General features: G+C 38.3%; 1 protein-coding gene across 6 annotated transcripts in view; it reads left to right on the top strand.

The window, feature by feature from the left end:
• The window catches only part of AUTS2 (activator of transcription and developmental regulator AUTS2), an 803292-nt gene that overhangs the window by 370076 nt on the left and 413661 nt on the right, over positions 1 to 19555 (top strand). For all 6 annotated transcript variants that reach the window (XM_076354390.1, XM_076354394.1, XM_076354392.1 and 3 more), the window contains one exon: positions 550 to 585. In XM_076354390.1, coding sequence (XP_076210505.1) covers positions 550 to 585 — 36 coding nt within the window. The remainder of the gene's footprint in view (positions 1 to 549; positions 586 to 19555) is intronic.

Below are 19555 nucleotides of genomic sequence, written 5' to 3'. Positions count from 1 at the left end.
CTCATTTTAGAAAAGCACTATGTGTGTACTAACCAGGGCCTTTCGGGAATAAATTGGCAAACAGGTCATACACTGAAAAAGTCATCCAAACCCACCGGGCTTTTTGTTTTGAAGTCAGTCTATGTTTTTTTCTTTTCCCCCTCCCGCCTGCCCCTTTGTGGCCACAAAGCTGAGTAGCTGGAGTCCAGGGCATTGAATGTCAGCATGTCAGGGAGGCTGGTTGATGAGTGTCTGTTTAGTCTCAGTGCAGGGAGAAATGCCATCATTAATTCATTACCCAGCTGCCTGTCAAATAAATTGGCAATTACATCCACCGCAGAAGCTTGGAATTCAGTAAATAGCACGTTACCATCTCAGAGTCGTTGAGAGATGTAAAGGGAAAAATTAAGCAACACCGTGTTTGTTTCAGTAGCAGATGACAAGGGGCAGCACATTGGTGCTGTGATGTAGTGATGAAAAGCTTGGAAAGGGCTGGTAATGAGCTATGTGGATTGGAACATGTTAAAAACCATCACTGACTTTCCACTTTGTCTTTGTGTTTTATTGCAGAGCTCAGCTCCTTCCAGCTTGGGAACAGGCTACTTTGTAAGTGTATCTCAACTTTAACACATGTGCCTCTGAACAGCATAGCATTACTCCTGAAACGAAAGTGCCTTATTATATGGAAACAAGCATAAATAACCAATCTCAGTCTGCCCAATAGGTTAACTTTTCTTCTTCTATTTCCTCCTCCATGAATGCATTGTAAGTAATATTTCAGACATGGTGGTCAATGTTTTCCTGAACTAATCGTGTCATGTTAATTACTACGTAAATTCCAACAGCATTTAATTTACACAATTATAGCAAATAAAATGAACCATGGTCTTACCAGGTCTCTGATGTGAGATGGAGGGATCTTGATTTCCCCTTGTACCAATTCTCATTGATTCATAGACTTTAAAGAGCCCATTACGGCAGTCTTGTCTCATCTTGGGTGTACCACAGTTCAGAGAACATGACACAGTGATTTCTACATGTTGGTTTAAAGCCCCATGTCTCACAGATGACCTTGGAAAACGCAACTGTAGTTGTATGTGTGCTAGATTTACATTTTACGTCATGAGAAGAGGATCAAGCCCCAGCTGGTTTGATAATTGATCAGTCTTTTTTTGTTATTTATTTGCATGCCCCTTTGTTGATTTAACAGTCTATATTCATACCTTTCTATCTGTTTATTCCCACATTCATCAATATACCTTTTACTTGCACAGATAAGTTTGGGAGTGAAAAATGTTTTCCAGTCAATCCAATGCACTGTTTATTTTCCTCCAAGATTTGTATTTAAATTGCTCATACCCTGTTTCACTTGTAACTTACGCTATATTCTCCACGCATGTCCTTTCTGCCTTTATAATATCTGTAGGAGAAATAGAGCATTATCTATGTCCAAAAACAGGTGGGTAAAATGTAGTGAGACTTTTTCTATAGCATTGTTCTGTATAGTTAATAGTGTAATCAAAGCCTGCTTCTATCTTTTCATCAAACTCTGGGAAAAAGAAAACTATATAGTATTCGATTACATGATGGAAGAACTTTGTTGCTCTCTTGTCAGATTCCCAGAGAGTAATTTTCTTCCATTAGTACCTGGTGAAATTTAGTCTTTTTTCATAGAGGTCTGTGATCCTATAAGAAAGTTATGGGATTAAACTGTGTACGTGTGACCTTACATGTAAAATGTAAAATGCAAGCACAAAAGTTGCTTAACACCTGGAGAAATGCCGTGTCCTGCTGGATTTACATTGGACTTCTGCACAAACTGAATGTTCGTACTTCTGCCAGTGGTAAGGTCTGAAAAGAGCATTATCAGTTGAAAAAAGTTTTGTGGTAGTTTTTCTAATTATACCAAAGCCCAAATCAGTGTAAGGTAAGTTGTGAAAGAGGAAAAAAATGGTTCCTTTTTTTCAGCACTTCCCCTGTTTTGTGTCATATGTATTTTTAAGAGGGAGGGGATGAAGGGAAAAATAATATCAAATGGCTCAACGTTTATTTTGCATTAAGACCAAAACTTGAATGTCTTTCCATAGTTCAGAGCGAATTGCTTTTCTTTGTCTGGGCACTTAAAATTCAAATCATATGAACATGCACAGACATGCTCTGGAGTGGGACAAATATAATATGGGATGGAAGGCTTTAACATATATAAATAAGCCTTGTTCTCCTTATAGCGGGAGCTGAATATGCATGGTTTAAGAACAATGTTCAGCTTCATCTTTAGGAAGCAGAGGTAACAGAAGAAAAGCCATCTGCTGTTCCCTTGCACCATACTGTCTGTGGGTTGGTCCAGTAAAGTGAAATCTGGAAGGTGTCAACATCCCCTATGCTCCAGCAAAAAGCTTGAAAGTTTCCAGTTCTCCCGAGTTAGGGATTTAGTAACAAGAAGAAGCTTGACATCTTCTAGTGCCAATGTACTGGCACTTTAAATCATACTAATTTGGATCTGTGTAGGTGGGGGAGACATCCCTTACTAGGTTCTATTAATATGATATATTTAACTGCACTGTTTCTTATGTATAGTCATAGTAGTAAGATTTCTTTAACTTGCTTTTTCTTTCTTTAATAGCTGAGTAGATAGAAAACGTCCTTCAGTTTCTATCTTAAAGTCATTTTTACACTTACGTAGTCTTGGATGAAACGTGGAGGATTTTTTCCTCCCTTTTCACTTCGGAAAATTGTTTTTAGGATTATCTTGCTTATTGTTTTAAAAAAGTCCGTACCCTTATTAACTTACATGGGGCAAATAAAACCCAGATGTGTTTTGCGGTACCAGACAATGAGAAAAATGCTCCAGAATGATCCAATTAGCATGTGTTTCTGATAAATGTAATTATTGTATTATCAAAGTGCAAAAGAATATGCACTTGAATTGACTTCTTTTTTCCAAAGCTTTTAACTAGAAAAGACTGTTAGTTTTTGTGTTTAGTCTTAACCCAGAATATCAAAACAAGGGTCATTGGTCTCAAATAAAACAACAATAATTTTTAGTTTAATAGATAATAATAAAGCTTTTGCCTGTGGAAATTATCGATCAATGTATGTTGTACTTTGGACTACAAAATATCACATACTGTAGCACACCAAAGGAAACACAGGCAACCAGGTAAGTTAAAATGGACTAATGGTAGATTCGCTGTCCAAGCACATCTACTACAGAAAGCAGAAACACAGATGGAAGCAGGTTTTATTCAGAAATGAATGAACACTGAGGTATGGATTAAGTAGCTTATATTTGCTGTTTAAATCCAAGTGTTAATGGAATCTTTGTGTGTTTAGGCCATGTTACCTAGCATGTACGTAATGGAGATAATACTTGTTGGACTTGGAATCTCCTTTAAGAACCATGCTTATGCCAGGCACTTGAGTTTGATGGGTGGAGGGTCATGTGACTGCAATGTTTGTGAATGCTGTGCATGCTACAGCAAAGCAAAAATTACTTTTGGATTCTTTTATTCTATAGAGAGCCTCCTGAGGTCACTGAGTGTTTAAGGAAAAATGTTTATAAACCTGACACTTCCCAGTAAAAAAAAGTAATTTATCTAATATCTGCATGATAGTTCCAGACTAGTAATTCATTATGTACTTCCAGTAGTAGTAGTAAAGGCTGAAATCTTACCTAGTTTTTTGCTATAACTAGGTAAGTTTCTGAATGGCGAAGTTGGAGACTGGATTCTTATGTTCTTGTTGCCTCTACGTTAGTGCTTCTTGAAAAGCTGTAGGTAAAGGAAAAATTCACATGCTCTGGGGAGGGCATTCATACTGCCTGCTTTGACAACCCACCTTTGCTATGAAGTCAATGGAGAGGGTTGGGAGTCTCCATCAAGTGATTCAGCCTAACTCATACCTAACCGGGATGATCAGAACTGCCACTGATTAAACAGACTTTCTAATTAGGTGCCTTCAGCAAAACGGGACATGTGCGAGTAACCACCAAATGAGTGTTAAAGATGCAAAGTTGTTGAGGAGTTCCAAGTACCTCTACAAGTTTTTTTTTCAGTTAGGAACAACTTATCTTCCACTTCTTTCACAAGTGCTAGTATGTTTAGTATATTTTGTTGAAAAGCCATTTTCATTGTTGCTGGAATCTGTTTCACCTGTCTTGGCACTCCTTGTCAGAGTGGACACTTTCCTATCCTTTTTACATATTATTAAACCAGTAGTCAGAAAAGAGGAGACAGGTAAAAATGATTCTAATTCTCCTATAAGCCTTTTGTACTGGCCTGACTTCAGTGGGGTCAGTCCAGTTTATGGTTGGTGCATGTTAAAAAAAGATTTGAACATGTTGTTAATTTTGGTGCACCCTAAGAAATCATAACTAAATACTTCCTGGAAAATCTCCCAGTTGTTTTTGATATTTTTTGCATTGCAAATTGTCATTATCTCTCATCAAAGATAGATTATAAGATAGGTTCCATCTCATTGAGAAGTCAGATCAGATAATTGGAAAGTAGTTAGAATTTTAGGGAAAAAACCCACCTTTTTAGCTTTAAAAGTTGTTTGAATTTGAATTATGTGAATTTTTAACATTGTCCAGCTGTCTATGATTTGAGGAGGTTGAGAGAGATGTTTTAGAATATGATTGGAGTTTTAGTAATAGTAAAAGCTTTTTCTCTTATCTGACTACAAAGAATGCTTTTTGCTAGTTTTCTTTGTGTCTCGCATCCAGCCAAATTCACGTTAAAGGATACAGGTGGTTCATTGGTTTGCCACACAAAACAGAACAGAAATCAAAACCTAAATAATGGAGTAATTTATTTTTAAACAACAATTCCAATTCCCAAGATTGTCAGGTTCTTTGGCAATTGTACAGTTTCTTTGTTTATGGCAACTTGTTTTCATTTTTTCCACTGGTCTGCGTCTCAAGTCTTTGTGGCAATTTCTGAGGGTTTTGTGATCCTTTTTTTTAATGCTTATTTTTGATTAGCAGTTTTTTTCCCCAAAAAGCACAGTTTGTGGGTTTTTCAGAGCTGGATAGAATTTGGTAATAAGCTGGTGACAGAAACAGTATTGGGGAGTTGGAAGGGAGAAGGAAACTCCTGTGACACCACTTTTCCAAACAATGCTCTTTCTCCACCTTAAAAAAAGGAAATAAAACGAAAAATGTGATTTGCACATGGGCTGGTGACTCAGACAAACATAAATTGTGAGCATATTCCCAAAGGCTCTAGCTAATCAGTTGTGCTATCCAATTTGGCCCTGAGTGGGTTCAGTTCAGCAGATGTTTGCGTAGTTACAGCATGCCACTGGGACACTGTGTTGTGCAATGTTGCATTACGTTACTCAGAGCTCTAAAAACTCATCCCAAGGAGAATAAGTGGAGCACCAGTGGTATTAGTATAGAGATGATGGAAAACCGGTATTTGGCCTAGATAAGGCCAGCTATTTCACTATGCAATAGGACTGATTTTCACCCAAGACGTTACCTTGCAGAAGAAATGTGGAATTAGTTATACCAGCACATTCTCCGGGTGCATATTCTCAGATAGAGCCCTTAAAACCAGTAGATTTTCCTTCGTTGTCTGGTCCATATGCAATGGCAGCGATTCTAAGTAGCCTATGTTTTGTTCTTTGAGGTGGTCAAATTCACGATGTTGTTGACTTTCTTCAGGTGGGAGTGTGTTAAGGGACTCCACGCTAGGAGAGTACAGTAAGACCCGTTAGTTTCCACAGGAGAGAAACAAACAGATCAAAAGTATAATTTTAAAGAGATTTAAGAAATTCAACCAGCTAATGTTACAGAAGGGATATAATACTTTACTCCGCATCATGTACACAGTGATGTTGGTAAATAAAGAGTTGTTGTTCTTGCAAGTAGGTTAAGTTGCTCAGTTATTTTTAGAAGCCAAACATTTAAATGTATTTTGCTTATGTAGAAGTGTGTATCCATCTGAAATACTGTGAGGTCTACAAAAGCACTACAGCAGTGGCTGTTTGGATGGCGCCACACTTAGTTACTGTCATGTCCCCTGTGAATACAGTTGAAAAGACAATCCTTGTTACCCTGTGTTTGGCACTATAAATCATTGTTAACAAATCCTAATTTGCTTAGTAGGGTAATGAATGATCTCCAATTTTCTCACTGTAATTAGTTTTACCAACTATTATTGTGAAGGGTATGCTGAAATCCATTTTAGCGCCACTTTAAAATCTCCGTGTGCCCATTCTTTGCAGAAGTGAAGCTGACAACAGAGGTTATGAATCTTCTGATAGTAAATTCAGATTCAAGAAAAGTGGACAAGATCCCCAGTAGAAATCTCTCTGTGGGTCGTAATTACCTATTAGTATTTGTAGACCTCGGTGGAGCAGGTTTGGTGTGGAGCAGTGAGACCTGGAAACCCTGGTGTTTCTTTATCTGAAATCTTCTAGGTGTTGTCTTTTGTTTTCCAGGAGCCATTGAAAATGCAGTTTATTGTAACAGCTGCTGTAAGGGAGGCATCATCATTGCCAACTAAATACATTACGTGTAATAAAATCTACCCCGGGTCTATTAATTTTAGCATTTATAAACTGTAGTACTGTTCCTAGGGAGAACTGAGACTCATAATGAGTGTGCTAACAACATGACCATCAAAGCAAGAAGAACAGCACAAGCAGGCGTATGTGTATTTCCAGCATCCTACTAATCATGATGAGAATAGCTGGAGCAAAACAACTGTTTTTGGAGAACAAAAATGTGTATTTTTCTAGAGATTAAGAAAAACACATACTGTGAACTCAATATTTGAGGAATGTTTAGGCAAGCAGAATAAATGACCTGGGCTGGAATTTGGTCAAGGCAGGTCTCTACTCAGATCATTTTGAACAGAGATGATGAAGGTATGAGTTATTTTTGCAGCCCTTCTGAATGGTATTTCCTCATACATTGTAGAACCCTGCCCTAATGCGTGCTCGTGCTTTTTGAATAAAATGCTTTGAATTTAAAATATTAATCCTTACAGTTCTTCTTTGAATTGGGTGAAACTGTATTGTCCAAATCTTAAACAAGGAAAGCAGGGCACAGCAGCAGTTTCTTACCCAGCTAAGCAGAACTGAGATCAGATTTCAGCATTTCAGGTCTTTCAGGTTTGCCCCCTCATTGCTGAAACCGATTTTCATCCTCTGTCTGAACAGTGCAATGATTAATTTCTTTAGGACAGACCCCAGATATATTTGGTGATTCAGAAGACGATGTCTCCAAAGAGTTACCACTTATGATTGAGCAGTGCTGAGCTAGAGTGTGCTTCTTGGCTGTCTTGGGAGGCCTTCACTCTCCTTCTTGCCCAAGCCTAGTCCTGCTTTAGTTACTAGAATTGAGCAGTTCTGTGCTATCTGTGTAATATCTTTGACTCGGTTTTGCCCTTTCATGTGGTTCCTGTGGCTTTTTTTCTGGCATGATGTTACATTTAGTGCTCTGTGTTTCTTCACCAAATGCTTTGAGCTTGTTAGTCCCTTCTCCTTCTGCTTCTATGTATGGTTCTCCGCTTACCTTGTTGGAGCCATCTTTTTCCCCAAGGCTAACAAATCTGATGAACAGAGATGGCGTAAAGAAAGGAAAGAAGGAAGGGAGGAAGAAAGAAAGAAAGGGAGAAAGGAAAGAAATAAGAAATGTTATGTATTTGAAGGGGTGATATGAAAATCTCCATTGTTTGCCAGAAGGGTCTCTAACTTTTGTTACCAGCAGAAGAGAGGAGTGTTGCAAGTGGTTGGTAGATAGCTTCATTTGCAGTTTAAAAACCTTGAGGCATACTCAGTACATACTTTTGATGGTATTTCAGGTGAACTTACTTAATCATCTTTTTCCAACACAAATCAATTCAGAAAAATGAAGACATGATCATTTATAAGCAAATTTTTAATTTTATAATTTCCTCTTCTGGATATTATAAGATTTATATAAGTAGCAGAAAGACTTAAGATTTGCTCAGTCTAAATTTGGTCTCTAGTGCCCCGTGTTACATGTAGCTCATGTTTTGCTCATCAGCTCTTGCAAAGCAAAATAATTTTTTGTGTTCCCCCTCTTTTTCTTTTCCTCTTTCCCGTAACATGTGACACAAATTGCAAATGTGAGCCTGAATAATAAAGAATTGCTTCACTGATTGCTAAACATGCATTATGGTGCTTTTAAACTCATTTCAGGTCATCGTACTGCAAATTAGTTTGATTGCAAGCAGTTAAGCTGTCATATACAAAGCCTTCATCTTCCAAGGGTCTCAGTTTCATATCATTAAAAGAGAATGCTCAATATCATTGAATGTATTTATTGTATGTTTAATATTTTGGAGGAAAGGTAGTGTTGGGTCTCTAGAGGAGATTCTATATAATTTCATGAAAAGAAAAGGGGTATGCAGTCCTTGAGTAGAGTGCTTCATTGATAGTCCTGGGTTTGTATCATATTTAAAGGTGTTGACCATGTTCTGTACGAAACAAGAGCCAGTTTGTTCTTGTTACTGAAGTTTTGAATTTGATGGAATTTTTTTTGTAACCCAAGTGGAAAGAGCAACACTGGACTGTTTCTGATGCAAATTATCTGCTGGTGTTATTGTTTGTGGTGAGATTTTACTCAGGAAAATATAAAATGAACATTTTCTCCTATGTGCATTTAAAATAAATAGAAAACCTTGCAAGATTTCTCCATTATGTAACTTGAGAATTTGTAGAATAGCACACTCTTGTGCAAAAAGAAGGGATTATGGCAAAAAGTATTCTGGTAGAAAGGACTTAAAAGGATAAAATCTGATGAGTTCCCTGAAAAAAGGGTTTGTGGTGGTGATTGTTTGGGTCGGCGCTGTGCTGGAGACACCAAAATGTTGAGTGCTGTGCTGAGATGGCGTGAAAGTTCATCCTACGGTCAAGCATGGGAGCTGTGCGCTATTCAGCTCTGCTATGCAGAGTTGAAATGCAGAGCTGCTGTGCAAACTTGGTGACCTTGGAAATCACCAGTACTGTCATTTGACTAAGTGATAGGATTAGTCTGGAGAAAGAAAGTGCAAAAGCCTCTAAGGAAATAGGAGTATGCAATATGGATGGATTAATGCTGAGGAGAAGCCATGTGATGCTATTATTTTGATGTGAGCTTCCACAGACTTTTCATTTTGCCTTTTTCTGAAGAAATGCTGTCTCTCCCTCACTTGCTCATATTTTGGAAGAATACATTTACTAATTTAGGCTACATCATATTATTTACTCTTTTAAACAATAGATCCTTTTCCTCCTGCTAAACTTACAAGTAAGGAAATACTGGTTTAGTTAAATAGGGAAAACACTCCCTTAATACTGCAGGCACTCAGTTCCAAAACTTGCCCAAAGTATGACTTGTTCCTACGTGAATGATTCGTGTTATGGCGATTACTAGTATATTCTTCTTTTGAGTCACTTGGAGGGATAGTAGGATTGTACCTGAAGCAGAGAACACATCTCCTGATTGCAAGAATTAAGGCTGAATTTTACAGAAAAGAGTCCAATCCTCTTTCTCAGCCTTTTATGTCAGAACTCAAAATTGCTGTCTGATAAAATGTAGGACACCAGATTGAATTACTTCATTGAACCACTGCTGTCCCCTGTTAATGGTAATTGCACGGATATAGCGGTCTTTCTTGGCAACATCTCAGATATTTACCTCCCACTGTTTTTCAATTCAAACCTTTGACAAAAATATTCCCAGTACTTCTTTAAAGCAGACACCCAACTGTCTTTCTTGACAAAGGCAAGGTCTTTAAATCAGATCCTGACAATTTGTGACACAGCAGTCTATCTAAATCACCTTTTACCTATGTCACTGTGTCATTTCCTGAACAAAAAAGTGTCCATCGGAGGAAGGTTGCTGAAGGCTTGGTGCTTGGAGAGTCTATGTGTGTGTCAGCATGGAGCTGGAAAATTTGTGTGTTTGTTTCAGTGGAAGTAATTAGATGAAGGCTTGTAAAGTTGCAATGCATGCTGTAATGGTTCGTTATAAATATTTGGGGGTACTTTGTCCATAAGAAAAACATTATTAGGTTATTGCTGTTCTCAGACCATTAGGAAGTGAAGGTTTTTTGACAGCTTTTCCTTTAGTAAATCTGTTTTTTTAAAAAAAAAAAAACAGGGCAAATGTTTTCTTCTTTGCTACACCTGAGGGTTAATGTGCATTCAGCTGAAATAGCTTATTCACCTCCTGAAATCTCATCTCACTTGATGTTCTGAACTCTCCCTCCCACAGAGAGACGTGGATGCCACATCCACCATTTGCTCTAGCAAATGCTATTGTTTCAAGCCATCTTGCATCATGATGAGTAGTCCTTTGACTCATGCAGTCAGATCAGTGCATTTTCATTACTGAGGAGCTTGCTGTCTAGCTTTGCTGCAAGATGGCAACCATTCACTCATGCTAGAGGGTTCTCCAACAGCCCTCTCTGCATTACTGACTATGCTTTTGGTACAAACTCAAGGTTGGCATATAGTATCAGTGGAGTTGGCCATATTGTGTAGCATCACTGTAAAAGAATTTCTAGGAAAATCTGTGAAAATCACTTGCTTGTGAGTGAAGAGAAAGTAATTTATATGAGTATTTATTATGAATGTTTTAGCTGTTCATTTTATTCAGTGACCTATATAACAGTGCTGTTCAGCATAGAGGCAGTGCCTACCTGTGCATTTGTGTAGTACATTGGATAAATAGATTTCTAGCTATTACTGTAATAGAACTTCTTAATATTAATAGCATTGACTAATTGTTCCACCTTAGCAGATGAAAAGAGGTTGTTGTCAAATGGCAGAATAGACAGCGGCTATAATAAAAGATCATGAGATAACTGCATTGGCAAAATGTTAATCTTTGCCAGGGAGGATGTGCTTGTCAGGGATGGTGATGAGAGATGAGCTTGGAGGGGAAAAAATGACTGTTCTACCCTGCGCAAGTGCGTGTGCTAGGCTGGTTCAGAGAGTGGTGTTGGTGTTTGGAGTGGCATCACTATAGCACATGATGACACTTGTGCCATTTGGAAATGAAAGAAACCTTTCAAACGAAGGGCTGGACTGTTGGGTGAATGCAAGAGGAATATGTTGCAGTTTCAAGGAATCATTTCTGATGCCAGATGGAAGGTTTTTCATGGTGCACAGCTGAAAGAAAAGGTAGCAAGAGAAGAGAGGGATTTAAGGTTTTTAAAACACTTTAAAAAAATTATACTAGACGAGATGCTCTTGCAATTTCGAGTTCCCTCTGCTGTGATGACAAAATGGGGAAGGGAACTGCTGCCTCTTCTCCTGCTCCTATGCTTACCTTTTGATTTCTCAGATGACCTCTGAAGATGGAAATAACTAAGTTCAGACAAACAGTTTAATGGCATTGCCACGCTTATGGTATCCAGATTCCGCTTTCTTTTCTTTGATGACATACGGCATTAAAGGTAGTAATTGAAGTATTTGTACTACTGTGCTTTTGCACAGTAGTAGCAGTAGCCCCAGAAATTTTCCAACTGCATCCCCTGTTTCTGTAGACAAGCACATGCACACACAGAGGTTGGAGAATTGGCAGCACAGATGCTGGGAAAAGGAATGTGTTTTGGGGATCTCTGAAGGGTTCTGATGCTAGCTAGTCCATCTGCAGAGAGATCACTTACACCTGGTGATAAGCCATGCTCTTCTTCTCTCTTCCTGCCTCCCCCGCAATATTAACATCTGGCTTGCAGGATTGTTTCCACCTTGAAGTGGCAGCTGTGTCAGAGGCGATGTGCTCTCACAGCAGAGAACGGAAGCACAAGCAAACCTGAACCCCATGCTGGCAAATCCATGCAGGCACCTTCTGAAAACACTACGTCTTCTGCTGTGTGCTTAGAGTTGCCAGCTTGGAAAAGGCAGCCGTGAAGCCTGGGATGCTGTTAAACACCACCGAGGACTTGTTTGCTCCCTCCCCATTCCCCCTTCCCCACTGAACACAAACTGTGAGAAGTCCAAGAACTGCTGTGGTGCCAACAAGAGCAAAATTACTTGCAGCTGGTGAATGCCACCTGCTCCTGCCGAACTTCAGCCAAAACAGTTTCCTCCCCGGAGTGCCCTGGAGTGGGGAATCCAAAAGCTGTTCAGAGCAGGGCGATATTTAGTGTGGATGGGGAAGAGACATTGCAATTCTTGCTTGAGAGCAGAGTGTGTTATGCAGGAGGTCTCTGGTACTAATGGCTGTCTCTCCTTTCCCTTTCCAAGCTCCCTCAAATCACCCCTTCTGCATTCTTCCGGTATGTTGCTTACGAATATTAATTCAGCCCTCTCTCCCTTTATATGCCATCCTTTTTCCCCATCCAAGCTAATGCAAATTTAATGTTGTTTTAAAAAAAAAAAAAGGTCCTCCAATGATAGCAAGAGCAGAGTGTCTTCCTTGAAGGCTCTCTGATGTATTAATGTAATGACACCTGATGACACTGTATTTTCTTCTGTGGTAGAAGCACTCCTTGACCCTGAGGAAGGAAAAGAAACAGCCTTCCTTGTGATTCCCACTCTGTTTCTTAATAGCCTTCCTCATTCATCCCTAGCATCATTTGTTTGCCCAGTGTTTTCCAGTAGTTTGCAGGTTATTTTATGGTTTTGGTTTAAGTACATATTGCTTACTTAAATTACCTGTGGTATAGAAACAGTAAATAAAAGGACATCATCATTATGAATTCATATCAAGAGGCCACTTAGCAGCCCCCTGATCACCATATTCTTTCTTCTAGAGTACTTCATTGGTTCAAAGGACTTTGTTCTGATTGAATCAGTAGAAGTTTTGTTTTATTTAACTAGAAAACCATCAGCATCCAAATGTCTACATTCATTTATTTAAAGGAAGGATTTGAAGAACGCTGTTGTTTAGTTGACCTGCTAACAGTTTCATCAAGTTTGTGCCTGGATTTAGGCATAGGGAGCTCAGTGAGATGTCTTAAACAACAGGCACTTGCTTAGGTACCTTTCAGAGTCAAAGCCCAAGTTTATTAATTTTGTTGGTTGCATCGTCGTTAGTCATTGCGTCTTGCTTTCATTTTTGCAGTTCATTTCCCAGTGTTTGTTTCTTCTTTCCTCTGCTTTGCTATCATTGTCTGATTTTCATAAACCTGCTATGAGTTTGCTCTTCATTCATTTCTCTGCTCAGTCATAAAGTCCTTTTTCTTGCAGATCTGCAACACAAATGCCTGGAGTGATAATAACTAAGTCCTCTTTATTATTTCTTGAAAATATCATCTAGGATGTTTATCTGGAGGTACGTTTGCTGCAACTTGTTTAAAAAGATAAAGAAAGCTTCAGACAGCATATGAGATAGCTATGATACTCATGCTGTCATACGCTCACGTGCATGTATAATTTCAGATATGAAATTAATCATATTATTCTTTTGCTATTGGTAGCCTTGTTTCCTGAAACTTCTCCAGGTCCTCTCTAGGGACCTTCGTGAATGGAGTCCTCCACCTGATGTTAATGATGAATATGAAATGTGAACAAGTGAAACACAGGGTTTCTTGAGAAGTGGCAATCCCTAGAAAGTCCACTGACACCCTGTTCTGTTTCTTCCATCTTTCTCTTCCTCACTCCACATTGCCAGGAAATTTGTTGCTTCTGATATAGGATACCTCTTTGGAGGAACTAATCATTTCCTTTCTATGCATACCCCAGAGGAATGTGAAATGCTTCTTCTGTATAAAAGGATGATTGTGCTGCCTAAAAGTGCATAGAAAGGCAGCACGGTAAAAATAGGTTGCAACCATTATCTGGAGGTCATTGCATCAAAACTCCCTTTTGCAGTTTTCCCTTGAAAAACAGCTTCCCTGACCCAGGAGGTCTGTTTCTCTCCCGTGTTTCTGTGCTCATGCTTTCCACAGTGCTTAGGGCCTGAATGCCCTTCTTTCTTTTTTCAATTTTTGTGTCAGCTGACTGTGTTCATATAGCTAGAGAGCAGTAAAATATTTCATCTATTGACTGCTGCATCTAAAACAGATTAAATTACTGTTTATTTAACTTTTTACTGCTGACTTACAAAATTACTTTTATTCTGGTTTGGATATATAACTTTTTCTATTAATTTATTGCCATGCTCTGCTTTGATTGCTTTTTTGCAGTGGTATCAAATTGTATGCTACTTTAATATTTTCTCCAAGATGCTCTCTTGATTAATTCTACGTTGGATATTTATACCAACAAGAGGGATACTACTTAGAAATTCAGTTTCTTAATAAATACCTATTTTTAAAGCTCATACTTCTCTGAATTAAGGTGACTTGATTTAACTTTAGTTAATCACACTTTGTTTCATGAAGCTTTTGCATATACATTGGAAGAAAATATTTTCCTGCATCATGAATCACGCATATGGCATAGTTGATACAGGATCAAAGGGGAGGTGATTTTGGGATGATGTGCAAAACATATTGGTTTAAATTTCTATATAGTACCAGAATGATTTCTATTTTGGTACTATGGCAGGATCTCAGCAAGAGGCTGAGAGTTCCTTTCATTAGTTTCTATATATGTATATTAACAGTCCCTGTCTCAGAAAGCTCATAACTGAAGTTAACTTTGAAGTTTGAGATGAAAACAAATAAACCATTGGAGAGGAAAAGATGTCACATAAAAATATTATGTGTAAACAACTAAGTGATCTTAAAAATCAGAAGCCAGTTCACAGTTGCTGTCCATAGCCATTAGTCAATGTGTTTATGGATGTGAAAAGGCACAGGATTATAAAGAAAAATGGTACAGGTCTAGTACCCGAGTTTCAAGTTTTGTGTTGACCAGTCTAGTTCCATTGGCTTCACCAGAGCTGTGCCAGGTTACTCCAGCTGATGACCTGGTCTGTCTTACTTAGCATGTAATAATGCAGTCACTAGATGTGTAGGGACTGACATAGTTCACAAATCATATTTTTCTGTGTAACTTCCTAGGAGAGTACTTCTTTTTTGTTGGTCGTGGTGGTTTATTTTTTGCTTGTTTTGCTCTAGGAGTTTATACACAGCAAAACTGATGTTTCATGTGGTCTTAAATTTGTTTCTTAGCCTAGCCCATTACAGTTGACCTTTCTTTACAACAAAAAAATGATCCAAATAATTGTAATTATTCTTGAGACACACCATTTTTGAACTGGTCCTATTTGTCAGGTGCTAATTTTTGAAAGAAATCATTATATATTACTATGAAGCATGGAGCTTGCATGTGAATCTTGTGGACCTGTCCTTTAGCCGTGTCAGCCGTAGTTGCTCCTCGTCATCTGAAGTCTCCTGCCTATACCATGAGAGCTCCTGCACCTACTTCACCAGTCAGCATTGAATAGATTTAACCACAACTCTAGTACTAATTTTGCTTTGTTGAGCTAATGTGTTTGATTTTGTCTGTGGTGGATGAAGGTGTGCTCACATGATCCCTTCCTCTGGCTGCACTGTACATGTGGTAACTTCTGACGGGGGAGCAATAACAACCAATAGGGGGTTTGCAATGTCTTCAACTGCAACAGCTGTTTATAAAGTTAACATCTGTCCTGGCCTCAATCTCAAGATTGTCAGTGTTTTCATATTGATGAATTGAGCATTTGTATGGTTTATATGAAAACATTCAATTTTGATGGCTTTTCTTTTGCTTTTTTGCAAATGGCTTTGCTTTTTGGTTTTTATGTCCTTTTGAAGAAAAAGAAAAGCACTTGCATGTAGATTTTTTTTCTCCCAAAACACCTAGATATGTTCTCTGCTGATGGAAAAGCCTTGTTGCTTAGTGATAAAAGTAGCGTTTCTCACATCAGTTTAAAATTCACTCTCCTCTCTTCACAGTCTCATCTCAACAAAGCATAGGTTCAAGTTTAAACACATGCTTACATCCATTTTATTCAGGAGAGCATGTAAGCACACATGCATAACTGAAGTCAATGGGATTTAAGTGTGTGCTTCACTTTAAAGCATGTGCTTTACTGAATACAGGGGGGTTTAATCTAAGTGCTTTGGAAATTACAGTGGCCTTGGACATATTGGTTCTTTTATCCATCTGGAAAAAGGGCTACTGTGAAATTTAGTAAGTGCTGTTCACACTTTGAAACTTTTGTGTAAAACAGTTGTTACTTTCATATTCATCTTCCTTGCAGTATGTTTAGTTTACACATAAAAGCACGATACGAAGATGGTTGGAATTTGTTACCGTGCATTAGAGTGGGTTGGTGTTGAGACTGATCGGTGTAGGTAGGTGTTCAGACTATGGCTATGCACAGCTCTTCTGTCTAAAGAGTAATAGCACCCAGGGCTGCAATATTTAATCACTGCGACTGTCACTGGAGTCTTTCCAGTGGCCACTTGTAAGTACTTAACTCACTCAGGGTACTGACATCTTTCCACATACTGTGTTTAGAATTAACAACTCAAAGGCAGCTTGAAGAGCAGTCACTCATGTCTGTCTGTCTGGATGTCTGTGTTACTTGTATATCTGTTTACGCATGTAATTTTCTTTCAGATGTTGAACTGCAGTTCAGCAGCTGGGACCCAATGTTTTAAAAATCTTTGAGAACTAATTAGGCTCTCCTCAGAGTATGGCTCATCCAGCCAGTCTGACTAAACAAATGTCACCATTTGTATTAGGAAATCTCTACAAATGACTGATCCCTGTCAGGGGGTAACATTAATCTTTTTAGTATAGATTTCCAATAGTTAACCATCTGGCTCCATGCAGTTTTCCAGAAAACATTCACTACCGGGGCTAGTGGAAAGAAGAAGGTGGGATTAATAACCTGCATACATCATATGAAGCATTAATCTTTAGGATTGGCCATTTGTTTTTATCAAAACAACTCCCTTAAGGTAGTATTTCACAGCATGTGGTACTTGCATGGACTTCTTTCAAAATGAGAAAATGTTTCAGTATCTGCCATGATCTGCAGTTTGCAAATTTAGTGTGGATGATGAAGGCTGGAAGAATTCTACATTCTCTTCTGATTTATGTTGCATTTACAGTCCCGGCCTGTTTAGTGGAAATGTCTGATCTTTGCAATATTTGTTGTTAAAGTTTTTCTTTCAGACTAACACTTCTATATGAGAATATAAAATTATTCAAGTAAACATTAATAATTAATATACAGGCTGGTACAGGCAGCACTGTATTCAGCCGATGGATGAATTTCATCAACTGAGCTGTAAAGATAAGTCCAGCTTCTTGATCTAGGTTAAATGATCTCAGTCCGGCTAAGCATTTAGGCACCTGCTTGACTTTAATCACCGGTTCTTCCACAGATTTCATTGGTCCTAAGTGCTTTGTTGAAAGCCAGCCATATGACTTAGGTCCTGCCTGAGGTCCCTGACTTGCAAGCTGTGGCAAATTAAAGGCGAAAAACAGCTGAAGAGGTTATGGCCCTCAAGCTGTCTGTCCTGCCCTTGTGATGGAGATTACCTCCTCTGCAAGGCAGATCAATGAATAGCTTCTAAAGCATATTAAGTTAAACTCAAATTGGAGACATAATACTCCAAGCTGAAAACTTGAGCACTCCAGAAGCTGCTTCATGAGCCATTCAGTTGTCTCTGCTGTGGCGGGATGACAACTGCCATCAGGGGAATGGAGTAGATGGTGTAGGGGATGGTAACTACTTTGGCTGTCTGATTTTAATCTATCACTGCATGCAAATAAGAGCTCTTAGTCCCTTTCTTGACAGCCTGGCTTGTGAAGCTTACTGCTGTTTGCAAAGCTGGCTGGCTCATATGCTGCTACCTGACCTCCCTTCAGTGCTGTCCAATGCTCGCCTGGCTTTATCGCTCGTCCAGTACAAGAGAATCAATTTAGACTGTAATCTTGAGAGGAGGGACTACATCTTCCATGTATTTGGGTGCAGCATATTGTGAACACTATCAGAACAGAACTAATAATTTTCCTAATCTGCATGTGACACTAGTACACTTGAGTAATGTACAACACACTCTACATAAACCATGTTTATATCTGCTCACCCAATCATGTCTTTTGCAGTATTTCCAAATAAATGGTGGGTTTCTTAGTGATTCTTCCTGATAGAGAGTGATTTGTAATAATCTTGTCATGCCAAACTCATAATAATACTAAATGAAGACATTTGTTGAAGGAAGTGATTGTAAATTACATGCAAATTCAAGCCTTGCTGGCATTAATCAATACTGAAACACAACTTTTGCATTCCTGATATAATACTGCTGAATCTAATCCCATGGATTTTACATTTCTATGTGAATTAAGCATTTACTTTCATTTAAAACTTTTTTTCTACTGGACAAGGAGCATGCTTTTTTTTTTGAGTATTTATACAATCTTGGAAGACCTGTACTTTCATATTCAAACCTGGTAACTTTTGTGCATAGTTAGTTAATCTGTATTACTTAAACTGGTTTGTAATCCTGTCTGGTTGTGAATTTAAGCTGGTCAACCCATCTGACAGAAAGACATTTCATTTCATGTTGAACAGACTGAAGTGAGTTGGCAGTTACTTAGTCACAATCACCTGAACATTTTTCTCCAAATGAGCTTGATTACTGCAGTTGTATGTGGTCATGCCTGTTTCTTTTCCTAACCAGTTACAGACTATGGCTTTGTAGTATTGGTCAGCCACTGAATTACATTCTCAGCAGCTATTCTACCTTGCATTCTTTTGGAGGGTTATGTGCTTAAGAGAGGTTGCTTAAAATATAGCCACAACAACAGAAAGCAAGTGGATAAGAAATCAGTCTTGCACAACATTGCAAGCAGGTTTGTTCACTTCAATGAGACCACGCAGAATACATTACATTAGGGACCTAGGTAAAGCTTTGCATAGTCAGGCTCTCTAAAAAACATTATTTGACCTCAGAAACAATGCACTGTTTTCGTTCTGTGGCAGTGTTTGATTGAGAACCATCTCATGGTGATTACGATATGCATTTACTTTCGTTGTAGGAGCCCTGTACTCCCTAATTAAGACTGAAGGGCCAGTGCTCTACTCAGAGTATATAGAATATTAGACCCTAGTGGGAATGGATGGAATCAGAGTTAGATGATTAATTTTTTTTCAAGATTTGATAGAACTAGAGCTCAAAGTAAACCATCAAACCCATTTCAAGGTGGTTTCTTTTTTTTTTTTTTTTTTTTGTCAAGCATTTTAATACCAATGTATTTTGGATTTTGGTTCAGCAACATCAGTACTGCATACTTAGCAACGTAGTTGTAATGATATTTTCATGTGTATTTCCATTAACAATACAGAGATGCTTCCATATCTTCTGACCAGTTTTCCATTTAATCTTTCCACTAGTATCATCTACTCATTTTTGTTGAATGTGGAAACTGCAGTTGATTGGTTTTGGTAACCACTAACACATTCTGCCAGTGATTTCTTTCCACTCGTTATAGTTATACAAGAAGATTAATCATACTTTATTTTATTTTAAAATATTAGGCATCAATAATACAAAAGCTGACACTTTTGGGAATTTACCCTGCTGGATTATTTATGTCACAGACAAATTTTTTATGTAAGCAATTGCTTCAGAGTGAATGCAGAGAATGTCAACTGTTTATTCACAGCCATATGCATATAGGCTGGTGTGTGTGTTTTCTAGGAATGGCACTACTATAG

Source organism: Aptenodytes patagonicus, chromosome 17 (assembly GCF_965638725.1).
Source record: "Aptenodytes patagonicus chromosome 17, bAptPat1.pri.cur, whole genome shotgun sequence".
Classification (NCBI taxonomy): Eukaryota; Metazoa; Chordata; class Aves; order Sphenisciformes; family Spheniscidae; genus Aptenodytes; species Aptenodytes patagonicus.
The sequence above is the reverse complement of the archived record's forward strand: the minus strand, read 5'-3'. Positions and strand labels throughout refer to the sequence as shown.